This window comes from Rattus rattus, chromosome 17 (assembly GCF_011064425.1).
Source record: "Rattus rattus isolate New Zealand chromosome 17, Rrattus_CSIRO_v1, whole genome shotgun sequence".
In the NCBI taxonomy this organism is placed as follows: Eukaryota; Metazoa; Chordata; class Mammalia; order Rodentia; family Muridae; genus Rattus; species Rattus rattus.
Genome location: NC_046170.1, coordinates 452,340 through 466,334, shown reverse-complemented (window position 1 = coordinate 466,334; position 13,995 = coordinate 452,340). Strand labels below are relative to the sequence as shown.

The 13,995-nt window shown below is 45.3% G+C and overlaps 1 protein-coding gene across 1 annotated transcript in view; it reads left to right on the top strand.

The window, feature by feature from the left end:
• Positions 1-2,334: 2,334 nt before the first annotated feature.
• Positions 2,335-13,995, top strand: part of Ces5a (carboxylesterase 5A) — a 28,653-nt gene continuing 16,992 nt past the window's right edge. Inside the window, exons 1-5 of the mRNA XM_032887999.1 lie at positions 2,335-2,407; positions 3,282-3,486; positions 7,180-7,318; positions 9,309-9,442; positions 11,502-11,655. Of these exons, the coding sequence (XP_032743890.1) occupies positions 2,335-2,407; positions 3,282-3,486; positions 7,180-7,318; positions 9,309-9,442; positions 11,502-11,655 (705 nt within the window). The remainder of the gene's footprint in view (positions 2,408-3,281; positions 3,487-7,179; positions 7,319-9,308; positions 9,443-11,501; positions 11,656-13,995) is intronic.

Sequence of the window (13,995 nt, the reverse complement as noted above, 5' to 3'; positions counted from 1 at the left end):
GAGACCCATTCAGAAAACCCATAAAACACTACGTTGGAAGCCATAATATATACACAAAGACTGCAGGGGAAAAAGAGAGAAGAGAAAAATATATAAAAATAAAATAAGATAAAATGAAAATGAAAACGTAATAAGATGAAATGAAAATAAAACAGGAAGAGCTATGACGTGACATTATGAGACAAGACAACTCCACAGATGTCCCTGAGTTTGTCTTCTGTTGGCCATGCAGCCTACCCCTTCTCTCTGCATGCAGCCTCGGTCTCTATGAGCTCAGATGAGCTTCCGTCTTGTGGATTTTGAGGGCCCCGTTTTCTTGTCTGGCTGTGAGTCTTTGTATTTATTCCCCTCTGCTGCAGGGGAAAGCCTCTCTGATGATGGCTGAGAAAGACACTGGCCTGCTTTTCTGGCTGGAGCCTAGACACACACACACACACACACACACACACACACACACACACACACACACACACACACACACAATCATTAGTATTTTTATTTACCTGTGTGTGTGTGTATGCCTACATGAATTTATGTGTCCTGTACCTGCAGGTGCCTGTGAAGTCAGAGGATGTGGAATTTCTTGGAAATGGAGTTAGAGGCCACTGGGAGTGGCCTGACATGTGTGCTGGGAACTGAACTCGGGTCCTCTATAAGAGTGACAAGTGCTCCTAACTGCCGAGCCATCTCTCTAGTCTCTATCAGTTCTTAATGTTAACTTAAAGCATTGGAGATTTTTTTGCTGAGTCAGGAGCCAGACTTCCATGGATTTCACAGTCACCTTTCTACAGTTTTGGTGAACCAGCAGTACGTAGGAGTGGAGTTGGGAGCAGGGAGAGGAGGACCGGCTGGAGTGATTCAATCCTTCATGGATTTATGGAGTGTCTTTGCTTAAGCAAAGAGTATTCACCAGTCCCTGGTTCTGACTTTGAGAAAATCCATTATTGTTTCTTGAATAGAGTTCTGTGTCCAGCAGGAATTTAATACGTGCTCATGACTCACCATATGAACGTTCTTGAGGTGACTACCCAGAAATCTGTGCGTTAGATGGATACTTCCCAAACCTACTATTATGGTTTTCAAATCATAGAGCCTGGTACCCAAATCGCCAAGGGATGGGAGGATTCGTTTTTACCAAGTACCAGTCCAATCTACCAGCACTTGGGAAATCCTCTTCCAGGCTCTTGACTAAGTGAGGTGTGAAGCCATAGGGGAAGGTGAGACTGTTCCTGGTTCTTGCTCTGGATCCCCAGGATCTACCAGAAGTTTCCCAGAGCCTTTACTTATATTGGAATGAGCACTCTGATAAGCAATCAGAATGCTAAAGACAAATCCGGTGGCATTGATATCATAACTCCATCTCTTTAGACCTGGTATATAGGTATAGCTTAGTATATAGGTGGGAAACCCTAGGTGTAGGTTAGTTGCAGAGGACTGACTCAAGACACAATTCAAGCCACCAAAAAATGTGATAGTGAGGTCAAAGAATTAATTTTTAAAAAAATTGAAAATGTCTTTAAAAAAAAAACTTGACCCACAACACTTCCATAAGACAAATGTGTACTGAAGGTGAGGAGTCACTGTAACTTTAGCAAACATATATTTTGTTCAGTTTGCCCACGTCCTTACCATGCCCGATTGCCTCTCTCCTGGTCATCTTCATTCACTGCAAGTTTGTAGCCTTTCCAGGATTCTGTCAGCATCTGATATGAATTGAATATCACATATTTCCTACAGGAGCAGGTGTCCCTAGCTGGTGATGCTCTTTTGAGATATTATGGAAGCTTTGGGGTATGAAACACCTGGGGGAAGTGAGTCACTTAGGGCAGGTCATTGAGGGTTTCTCATTTTTGGCTTCTTCCTATGTCCTTCTCTCTGCTTCCTGCTTGTTATGGTAAAACCTTCCACCACCACACATATCAACTGCCATAAACTCTTTGAAACCATAGGCCCAAACAAACCTTTTCATGATTTCTTCAGATTGGGGGTTTTATTACAACAAAGGGATATCTGACCCACACGGCATCTGCATGTTAGCAGATCCTAAGAGTCCTTCTAATTTCTGTCATCCTATGAGTTCAAATCTATAAGGCGCTTTTTCTCAGGACAAATGTTAATCATTACCTACTCCGTATGTAAATCAGAACTGGAAGGTCCCGTTTGACCAATTCTCTGAAAATCTTGCCTTAACCTTATTCTTGATTTCTTCTGCGTCCCATGTCTTGCCTTTGGGGTGCCTGTCTACTCACAGGCAGCACATTCCGGTCCCTGACAGAAGTTCTTTGAGGCCAGAAGCAACCGTGGATATCCAGACAGTTCAGGCACACCAGCCAGATGAGTGGGGACTGGGTGCATACAGGCCAGGCCCTAATCTGGGTCGTTTGGATCTTTGCAGCCATCATCAGGGGTGAGAAGACCTGTGGGAGATGAGGGCTCTCAGGCTATAGGAGAAGGGCAGGATTTTCTATTAGGGGAAATGAACCTATTTCCCAGAGGTCTCAGGGAGGTGGGCATGGAGACGGATGTGTAGACCTTGGGTTCCTCACACCCTGTAAGGAAAGGTGTCATCCTGGTAAGACGTGTGGACTGGAGCCTGTGTTCTATGGTGTAGGCTGTGGAGACAGGACTTGCCCAAATGACAGGGAAAATGATGCCAGACTCCTGGGTCCTGCTAAGTAAGTAAGGCTTCATGCTCTGTGCAAAACCCAAGAGGATGTATGCCTAGTCCCTCAAAGCACCATCTTCAAACTCTTGTAAGCTTCCAGCTATCATTACGAGAATTTTCTTTAACGTTCTCACTGACATATTCATTTTCCTAGGTAACCAAAGCAGCTGCCTAAGTCATCCAAAGACTCTATGGCTATTATTGCTCAGGGGTCCATCTAGGCTAAAATTTAAATTTTAAGAAAGTTTACTTAGTTTGTAAAAATGTCACCATCCAGAAACTGCAGGCCGCAGGCAATGACTGACGTGTGGAGGTTTTGTGGTGAGTATGGAAATGACAAGATTGTAGTAGACTCCACAGTCCTTTTGGCACCTACCAAGCACCAAAGAAAGGGCAACTTTGGTGCGGTAGAAGAGAAGTTCTTTGGTGTGGCGGTGGGCTCTCAGAAGCAACTGAGGCAGGGCCCCGTGATGGTGGTTTCCAAGCAATCCTGGTACCTTGTCTCAGAGAGAAGGTACCAGCTACTGTACCCTCTGGATGGAGAAAGAGTCCCAGCATGGCTGATTGTTTTCCTCTTTCCAGTCAGCTTTCTCAGCCCTGCCTTGTGTTTCCTCAGGGTCTATGACTGAAGAGCCACATAGGTATACCAGGCTGGGATGGGTGCAGGGGAAGCAAGCCACCGTGCTGGGAAGACTTGAACCTGTGAACGTGTTTCTTGGGATCCCCTTTGCTGCACCTCCTCTCGGACCTCTGCGGTTTTCCAATCCACAGCCTCCGATCCCATGGCACGATTTGCGAGAAGCCACTACCTATCCCAATGTGTAAGTCACAGGTGGCTTGTGTCCTGGGAACTTGAAGAGATTGTTGCAGGGCAATGCAGATCAGAAAGTCTGGGAGCAGAGGAGAGGAAAGATGGACCTGGAGGTGGGAGGACACGGGTCTGGGTGTTTCCGTGTCTCAGCTCTCCCACGGTGTCTGCTCAGCAGAGTTGCTGGAACATTGTTAGGAATGTTTGGTTCCTTGGTCTCTGCAAAGCTCCCGAATCAGACTCCCAGAGCTGGGTCCAAGAATTTTAATGATCTGAAAGCTCTTCGGGGTTCCGAGTCCTGAGCAGGTGTAGGAAGTGGGTTCCGGTCTTTCAGTGAAAGGGGTTTTCCTGATGTTTCTATGTGACCCTTCACCCTGGGATGACCTTTGTGGTCAGTCTGGGTGAGGGTTTCCGAGAGCATAATGACAGTGTGAGTATGTGTATGTCAGTGTGTGTGTGTGTGTGTGTGTTGTGTATCTGTCTGTGTCTGACTGTGTATCTCTCTCTCTGTGTCTGTGTCTATGGATCAGTGTGTCTGTCTGTGTCTGACTATGTGTGTTTGTTAAAGTCTGTGTGTCTGTGTCTATCTGTCTGGCTGTGTGTGTCTGTGTCTGACTGCATGTCTGCTAATGTCTGTGTGTTTGTGTCTGTCTGTGTCTGTGTCTGACTGTGTGTGTGTCTTTGTCTGACTCTGTGTGTGTCTGTCTGTGTCTGACTATATATGTATATGTATATGTATATGTATATGTATATGTATATGTATATGTATATGTATGTCTGTGTCTGTGTCTGACTCTGTGTGTCTGTGTCTGACTCTGTGTGTATGTATCTGTCTGTGTTTGACATGTGTGTGTGTGTGTGTGTGTGTGTGTTCGTGTGTGTATACATACATATGCTCTAAACTCCCATAGTCTCAGTTGTGTTTCATGCAAGGCCAGGCCCTCAGTGGGAACTCCATAGATGCCTGTAGAATGGCTTTATAAATGGCTGCTGCCTTAGTTATTTTTCTTGTCTCCATGACTAAAATCTGACAGGAAGCTACTTGAGGGAAGAAGGGCCGATTTTGGCCCACAGTTTGAGCAGACAGGATTTACCATTGTAGGGAAGGCTCAGCAGAGTCTGTGGAGGCAGGAGACTCCTCATATCTGGGCCAACGAGGAGGAGGCAGAGAACAGGGTTTGCTTCTGCTCCTTTCTCCCCTTTCCCTCACTATGAGACTCAGCCCACAGGATCCATGTAGGGTAGATTCTCCCAGGGAGCATCTCCTAGGAGACTCCAAATGCAGTCAAGTTGCCAATGAAGATTAGCTGTCACAGATGCCTCTGTGACCCAAGAGGCTTAGGAGGCAAGTAGCTCCCAGTCAGTGAAGAGTCCCAGGGCCAGCAGAGTAACAAGTTACCACATTAGTTGCAGAAGAGTTAGGGAACACTGTGCAGGGCGGGGAGTGAAGAAAGAATCTTTTGCACTGTATGGAAGCATCGCCTGTCAATAAAAATGCTATCGGCCTAAGCCTTAAAGGGCCCTGGGGATGCCCAATTCTTCTTCTTTTCTGAGTTCTTAGGTTGAGTCACGCGGGTCCCAGGCTAAAGGAGTACTTTGGTACTAGGACATTCCCTACACCACAAGAGATGACTTCAAGTGGCTCACCCGTGGACTGGAAATAATATGACAAAACCCATTAGTTGGTTTTTTTATTTGATTTTTGCTTGTTTATCCATTCAATTATTCATTCAACTCATTGAGAACCAACTCCAAAATTGGATACCATTAGGTCTTGGGGATTTCCACAGTGAACAAAAGAGATTCTTCAGTTTATAATGAATTACATCTTTGTAATTTGTACATTGTAAACTGAAAATATATTTAATTTCCTTATTGGCCCTACCCCACATCATCCCCCCAACCTGAATATGTGCCCCTGTGATACTGTGACCATTCACCTATACAACCAAATAGCTGCACATTAGGCTTACCCAGGGAAAAATCAAAGCTCGGCATTTGAAGTTAGGTTTCTATGGATTACATATTGATTTTTCTTTTATATCATAAAGTTGAGAAACCCACAGGATCATTGTGTGTTGGGCACTGTCATCACAGCCTCCCTGAAGGAGCATGTAGACCAGTAACGACAGAGGGCAGAGAAAAATAATTAAAATGTAAGGAGCCAAGGCAACCACCAGGGTCAGAGAAGACAACTGAGAGGCAAGAGTTACCTCTCCCAGCTCTAAGGAAAGGCCAGGCATCCTCAGGGGAAAGCAGTGAGGCCTGAATTTATGAATGACAACATACAAAGGAGCAAGGAGCATAAAAGCCCCCAAACGAATGTATTTCAGTGATGGCTTCTCCTTGTTCATGAGTGTCCACTCCTATCAAGGAAACAATAATAATGGAGCAGTTAAGAATGACAGAAGTATATACATGCACACACACACACACACACACACACACACATACACACACAGAGACACACACACATACACACACAGAGACACACACACACACAGACACACACACACATACACACACAGACACACAGACACACACAGACACACACACACACACACAGACACACACACACACACACACACATACACACACACACACACAGACACACACACACACAGACACACACAGAGACACACACATACACACACATACACACATGCACACAGACACACACACACATACACACACGCACACACATGCACACACATACACACACACAAAGATATACACACACATACATACACACACATAGACACATACACACACACACACACACACACACACAGAGAGACACACACACAGACACACACACAGAGACACCCACACAGACACACACACACATACACACACAGAGACACACACACACACAGACACACACACACACACAGACACGCACACAGACACTACACACACGCACACACATACACACACAGTTTCCCTTCGATCACCCCTTAGCCCTTGGGCTAAGATCAAATGTAGTATGTTCTCATTGTTATTGTGTGTCAGACTCTTTGCTAGGAACTGTGGGATGCAGAAGTGATTAATCCAGACTCAGAGGCCTTTTAGCTGCTCACATTTGCCCTGCTAATGTCACATACAAGCCTAGGGCAAGGTGTAGGGGATAACCCACATTCAGGTGGGCGTTTCTAAAGAAGAGCTATGGTGACTTGGTGAAACCTCAGGTGGCTTGTTGGGGGATGAGTATTTGGACTGAGTCTGAGATGGAGAACAGAACATTTAGGGAGAAGCAAGCCAGGCAGAGATAGCTTGTGCAAAGCCTGGGTGCAGAGCCTTCCTGCATCTGTCTGGGTGCCTGACACAGAGGCGATCAAAAGATCCCATTGTTTTTCTGGCTGTAGATGAAAGACTGGTGGAAGCAAGCTTTTGCAAAGCAACTCTGGTGGGCACAGGCAGGGCGTGTGCCCAGGGTTAATGACACAGCTACTCTGGACAATGAACTTTCCTATCCAGGAACTGTATCAAAGGGGCTCATCATATCTTAGTTTACTTGTTTGTTTCTGAAAAAAGGAGGCCCAGGGCACAGTCAGATTCTGTGCCAATCATTTTGACGTGCCTTTGTGCTCAGAAGGGATGCCTGGGCCTCGCTTCTGTCCCAGGAAAGCATGGTGCCGTAGATGCTGGAGAGATTAATTTTCCTCCTACCTCTCTTTCCCCTCTCCCTCCTCTCCCTCTCTCTCAGGTGCTTTCAGAACTTAGAGTGGTTCTTCATATATCAAAAACTGCTCAAAGTACATTACCCTAAACTTGGAGTGTCAGAGGACTGTCTGTACCTCAACATTTATGCACCGGCCTACGCCAATGATGGCTCCCGTCTCCCGGTAAGGCTGCCTGCTGCACTGGGGATCCGTTAGCAGGCCTGGAAACTAGCTAGGCATGCGGCATCTAGAGTTAGATCTAGCCTCCTCTTGGGTAAGAGGAAAAGCCCATCACACAAGTAACTCAAAAAAAAAAAACCCATAATGGAAGCTGTCCTTTGCATTGTCTCTGTTGAATATTTCAATGGTAGAGGTTTTAACAGTCAATTTTCATTTTTCCCCCCTCAATGGTATTGAAGTCTGTATCTCTTAGAAAAGATACATTTTGATTGTTATTTTTTTTTTAGTTTGAGAACCCCCTTTTAAAAAATATAATTGAATTATTCAACTTTTCTTATCTAATTGAGACAGTCAGGTATGTAGAATGAAGGAAGGCTTCTATCTATAGTCTTCATCTTAGATACTACCTCCCTCTCAGCACTCTCTCTCCATGCCTCTGTAAGGAGAGAGCCTTTCCACACATGACAGTAACATTTGTCAAGTATTTACTGTGCACCAGGCATTGAACATTGCACTATTTAACTCGGTGTGTAAGAGTGGTTGAACCCATTTTGCAGATGACAAAGTTGAGGCACAAGGAGTGCACACATGCATGCTCTATGTTGTACAAAGCTTCCCCTCCATGGCTCTCTTCTTTTTCCTTGACTTGAGGGCTATTGTCTTGGATAAGGGGTTGGATGAACAGAAGGGATTTATTATGAACTATGAAAGTGACGATACCATTTGAATAGCATTTTGTGTTTCTTGATCCTACTTTTTCCTAAATAAGAGATTTCTATACTCCCCCTCTTTGCCTCCTTTACACTGAAGATGAAAGAAAGAAAGAAAGAAAGGAAGGAAGGAAGAAAGAAAGAAAGGAAGGAAGAAAGAAAGAAAGAAAGGAAGGAAGGAAGGAAGAAAGAAAGAAAGAAACAAAGAAAGAAAGAAAGGATGGACCTAAAGAAATCTCTTCAGCTTAGTAATGTCTTAGTAATTTGTCTTATCGCTATGAGAGAACACCCAGGCAAAAGCAAGTTTAGGAAGAAAGAGTTGATTTTGGCTAACAGTTCTAGGGGTCAGTCTATAATGGCAGACAAGTCACATCCTCTGTTGCTCCCACTGGATCTGCAGTTAGGACCAGAGACGTGTTTGATGATGCTCACCAAGGTCTCTTCTCTAGTGTAGCCCAGGATGCCAGGCTCAGGTTCAGAAGGGTCTTTCCACCTTAGTTCTCCTAACATAGTCTTTCACAGCTATGCCCAGAGGCTAACCTCATCTAGACAGCCCCTCACACACTCACTTGGAAGCATGTCTTCTAGGTGACTCTCGAGCCTTCCTAACATTACAACCCTTTAGACTAGTTCCTCGTCCTATGGTGATTCCCTGGTCCAAAGTTATGTTCATTGCTACTTTTAACTGTAATTTTGCTATTGTTATGAATCATAATGTAAATGTCTGCATTTTCTGATGGTCTCCGGCGACCTCTGTGAAAGGATCATTTGACCCCAGGGGGGTCGCAACTCACAGGTTTGTGAACTGCTGTCCTAGAGCCTGCGAAGTCGATAGTTTACAGCTTTCCCCTTATAAACCGTACAGTGGTTTCTGTCTTCCTGTGAGTCACAGATTCAGTGAGTTTCAGTTACTGGTCTCTGAGCATTTGACCGGAATCAATGCTGCTTTAACTAATGCTTTGGCTGCAGACTCTTACTTGGACCTCACAGAATCCTCCTAAGTGAGGTAGTTATACTCGTTACAACTCTTACTTCAGTAGGGAGTCGGGGGAAGAGCCCAGGGTGGCTGAGTAGCCTGTCAGTACACGCTCAACTAATCCAATCTACTCACTGAGATGCCAGGAGTCTATATGCTTACCCCTGGGTCTATTCAAAAGACAAGACCCAGGAGCCTACTTAAAAAGAAGAGTGAGACACTTACATTTTCCTCAATTTAAAAAAACAAAAACAAAGAATCCAACACGCATGGGGAAGGATTGACTCGAGTGACTCTGTCTCCTCAGGTCATGATGTGGATACCTGGAGGTGGCTTTGAGACGGGCTCGGCCTCCATCTTCGATGGGTCTGCCCTGGCTGCCTACGAGGACGTGTTGATTGTGACCATCCAGTACCGCCTAGGAATATTTGGATTCTTCAAGTGAGTCTCTTCCGGTGAATGGCACTCCATATCACAAAGGGAAGTGGCGTAGCAACTGTGGATGACTGAACCTTCAGTGGCACTGAGTAAATTAGGTCCTAATTAGCTTGGCAATTTAGCTCATTAATGTAAAACTGCTCAGATCCTAGCAGTTTAAAAAGACCTTTCTCATCAAGGACACTCTAAGTTTGTGCCCCAGATACAGAACAGATGTCCTTGCACAGATGTTGTTAACCGGGACCCTAGGACCCTTCCACCTTGTGTCTCTGACACAGATGCTCTCCATCTTTATTTGACCAGCAATGAAGAAAGTACATAGGGCCACACAGGAGAAGTGCTCCCGGGTCAGCCTCAAGGAGGCATTCACCACTCTGTTCACATACCACTGGGTGGAAGGCATTCACAAGACCCACAGAGCTGCAAAGGAGACAGTGGTGTAGCCCAGTGGTGGGACCTGGAATTTTGTGAATCTGATAGTCGGGGACCAGCCTGATTGGGCAGGGAGCTGGATGCCATGATGTTCATGGAATTTGGGACTTTATCTTTTATAGACTGGGAGGTTCCTAGAAGTGCCCTGCTCAGAGAAGAATAACAGGAAGCAGTACTTTGGGAGAGACTGGAGGCTAGACCATGATTGACTGTTGTTCATTAACAAATGAGGAGGCAGCAGTAGGGAGGCTACTGCCGACTTACTGAATCTATAGAAGGTTGAACCATAGAAGCAAGAGGAAGCAAATGTAACACAGTGTGCCTGTTATCTATCTTTCCAGCAGTCCCACAGAGCAGGCACTATTTTTATCCTTAGTTTCATGAGGAATTTGAGGCCAAGTGGTTAGATGACTGGCCCAAGGCCTCCCGATAAGCAGTGAATTCTATGCCACACCTAGAGATCTTAGTGACTTCTGTGAGATGGTTCTCCTTCTTGGAGGAACGGAACCACTGTGGGACACACTATGGAAGGAAGGTTAAATTGACAGGGCTTGGAGAGGGCTGAGAATGAAAACTTAGCCTTAGCCAGCCATGGTTACAGGCAGACAGAGGGATGTAGAAGGAGGAACAGGTTGGAGAACTGAAGGATAGTAGGGGATAGGATGCTGAAATTTCTCTCACAGGTTGCAAACCACATTGCAGTTCTGGGTCTCAATATTTCTTTGTTTTCTTATTTCATGTGCTTCCCCATGAGTTGCCCAATAATTTTGGGAAGCATGGGACTTTATGAGACACATGCATTGAGTGTGATTAGACGAGTGGATTCTGAGGGCAGAATTGTTGACTCCTAATTTTTTTTCCCGATCTTTCTGACAAGGAGATTTCCCAGGCTGTTTAAAAGGGATGAATATAATGGTGGGACATTCATAAATTTATCTGAAAAGAATTGACACAGCATGGCGTTGGGGTAGTGTGCCATTATCCTCTCTGTCTAGCATGGAGGGCACATGGGGTGATGGGGTGTATAGCCTAGACTCTCTCCACTCAACCCTCAGAGCCTCTCGCCAATGGCGTAGGCTGAAACCCAAGCAGTGCAGTTTCTAGAGGCCAACCTTTCAGGGCAGGACAGAGAAAACCCAGAGAGGCAAAGAGGACAATGTCCAGAGCCATCTGTCTCACAGGCTGTGGAGATTTTAGGAGTCAGCCAAACATTTCTTGGGGCCGTATTGGGTACACTTGCTGCTGTGGGTACTGCCTTTATTATTAATAAGGAGGCAATTTGGGATTTTGTTATTCATTGGAATTTCTTAGTTCAAGAAAGCCTGGCTCAAGGGGCAGAGATAACTCTTAGCAACCAAACACTTTAGGGGTCCATGTGTTAAGGGGAGCCAACAACACCCTAACATTAGACATAAAATACTGCCTGTGTACTTCTCTTAAGGACCATTTTTGAGGAAACCACAAAACATAAGGGCAAGGCCTTGTGCCCTCAGCTTGTGCAGAGTTCTGGTTCCCAATGTCCTGCCAGCTCAGACCTGACAGGGACTGGGGACTGGGGACCTGACCTGACTGGGGACTGCAGGACTCATGCTAGCTAGCTAAGAACTTTCACTTTGCCTCTTGCTCCCAGCACACAGAACCAGCATGCCCCTGGGAACTGGGCCTTCCAGGATCAATTGGCTGCTTTGCAATGGGTTAGGGAGAACATCAACTACTTCGGTGGAAACCCTGACTCTGTGACCATCTTTGGTGGCTCGGCAGGAGCCATAAGCATTTCTAGCCTCGTGAGTTTTCTGCTTTATGACTTGGCTGTGGGGTGGTGGTGGTTTTTGTCATAAAGACAACAGACATCATCTACATTTGCTTGGTCCCCTTGTGTTGAATACATATAACATTTTTTATTTCCTTAGGGTTAAAAAAAGACACTTGTATAAATTCTTTGAGAGTTTTATATGTGCTGACAATGTATTATATCCATTCCCTTCCTCTTCTAAACTCCTCCAAGAGCCAACTCTCCAAGTCTCACATCCTTTTTACTTTGAATAACCCACCTAGTTCAGTTTGTGCTGCCCATGTCCACATGAGTGTGGAGTGGCCCACTGAAGTAGAATATACATTTTAAAGAATATATATTGCTTCGTAGACAAGTTGAGAGGCTGGGGCACAATCTATTTCATTGACAAGACAGCTGTCAACAGGAGAGTTTAGATAAATTCCTAAGGTTACACAATGAGTGATGATTTGAGGGGGGAAAAAATCCCTGTGTTTGTAGAGTCAAATCTTTATAAGCTAGTCTTCTGTACTGGTAAGCACTTGTTGATAGTTCTCTACCTTTTCTTCTTCTTCCTCCTCCTCTTCCTCCTCCTCCTCCTCCTCCTCCTCTTCTCCTTCTCCTTTTCCTCCTTCCTCCTCCTCTTCCTCCTCCCCTTCTCTCCCTCCTCTTCCTCCTCCTCCTCCTCTTCTCCTCCTCCTCCCCCCCCCCCTCCCTCTCTCCTCCTCCCCCTTCCTCCTCCTCCCTCCTCCCCCCCCCTCCCCCACCTCCTCCCCCCCCTCCCCCTCCCCTCCTCCTCCTCCTCCTCCCCTCCTCCCTCCTCCTCCTCTCCTCCCTCTCTCTCTCTCTCTCTCACACACACACACACACACACACACACACACACACACACACACACACACACAGGGTAGGAGCCCCTGAAGGAAGAACAATCACATCTCGAACCAGGAAACCAGGAAGTAGTGAGATACATGCAGTTGGGCCTGCTTAGTTACCGCTCTCTCCGGAGAGCCACTTAGGTCCTTTCTAGCACCAGAGGCCCCTCCTCAGTGCTTCCTTTTCCACACTTTTTTCCAATACTGCGGTCCTGGAGACTAAACATCTAGTATTTGGACCTCCTTGCAGGCAGGGGGAGTCACACAAACCATAGCATTATTCTCTGGAAAAACTCATTTAAACACGAATAAGGAAAGACATTGAAAGACCTATAGATGTGCATATAATAACATTAATTTCTCCCTGGAAACAGGATGTAGGAATTTTAGAGTTTGTCTGCTGAGTTTGGATGTGGATCCTTTTGTATAAATCGGCTGCAGAACTCACTGGCTTTGAATACAGTTTCTGAGCCTTTTATTTTCCAGTTAGCATCTATAGTCAAAGTAACTTATAGTTTGCAAAGTAGCTTGTACTCTTATACTGTTGTAACAGTATGGCAGGGTTTTATAGTTCTCCAAAATATTTCACTCTTACCCATACCAATTTGATGATTTTTTTTTAGCCACTCATATTTACCAATATTTCCCTAGACACAATGCTTTCTTTTCATATGTGAAGGCCACTGGTTCAGATGATAGTCCCTCGGCTGTGTAATTACAGTAACTTGTGTAGCTGTCAGTGCAACATTGCAAACTTCATACCTGACTGTTGGGAAATAGAATAGAAATGTGTGAATCTGCTGGAAAATGGCTTGTCCCCACATGGTCAGCATTTCCCTGACATAAATTAACATGTTCATCAGAGTCCAGTTACATAGTAGTGGGTCAAGAGGGTTTCCGCTGTGCAGTGGCCACCAGTACTCAAGGTAACTTTATGTTTTCAATATTGCCTTCTAAGGAGGACTATGGAAACCCACTTTGTTTATATGATAAGCACCATCCTCCCTGAATGAAATTGACCAGGCACTCAGTTGATGTTAGCAATCGGGCAACCTCTGAGGAAGGGGAGGGGCTTGTGGGGGAGGGGCTGGCCACAGAAGGGCTGGCTTCAGAGGTTGCCTCATATTCATTACTTCTTCCACCCTAAAAAAAAAAAAAACAACTATGACACAGGTGCAACTTTTGCTACAGTGTTTCAGGGGAATAAACTGATGCTTGGAAATATTAAGTAACTTGCCAATAGCAAGGGAATAAAGACACTAGACGCCATGCCAGAATAGCTGTAAGTGTTCCTGGAGCCAATCATGGAGGTCCATGCCTGAAATCCTGGCACTCGGAGACTGAAACAGAAGAAAGGAGGGGGCCGGGGCAAGAATTCGTGAAGCGTTCCATAATTTTTTTTTTTTTAAAAATTAGATCCTATCTTCAAAGCAGAAAAACAAAATAGGAAATGGGGACTCACAGAGGTGAAATAACTC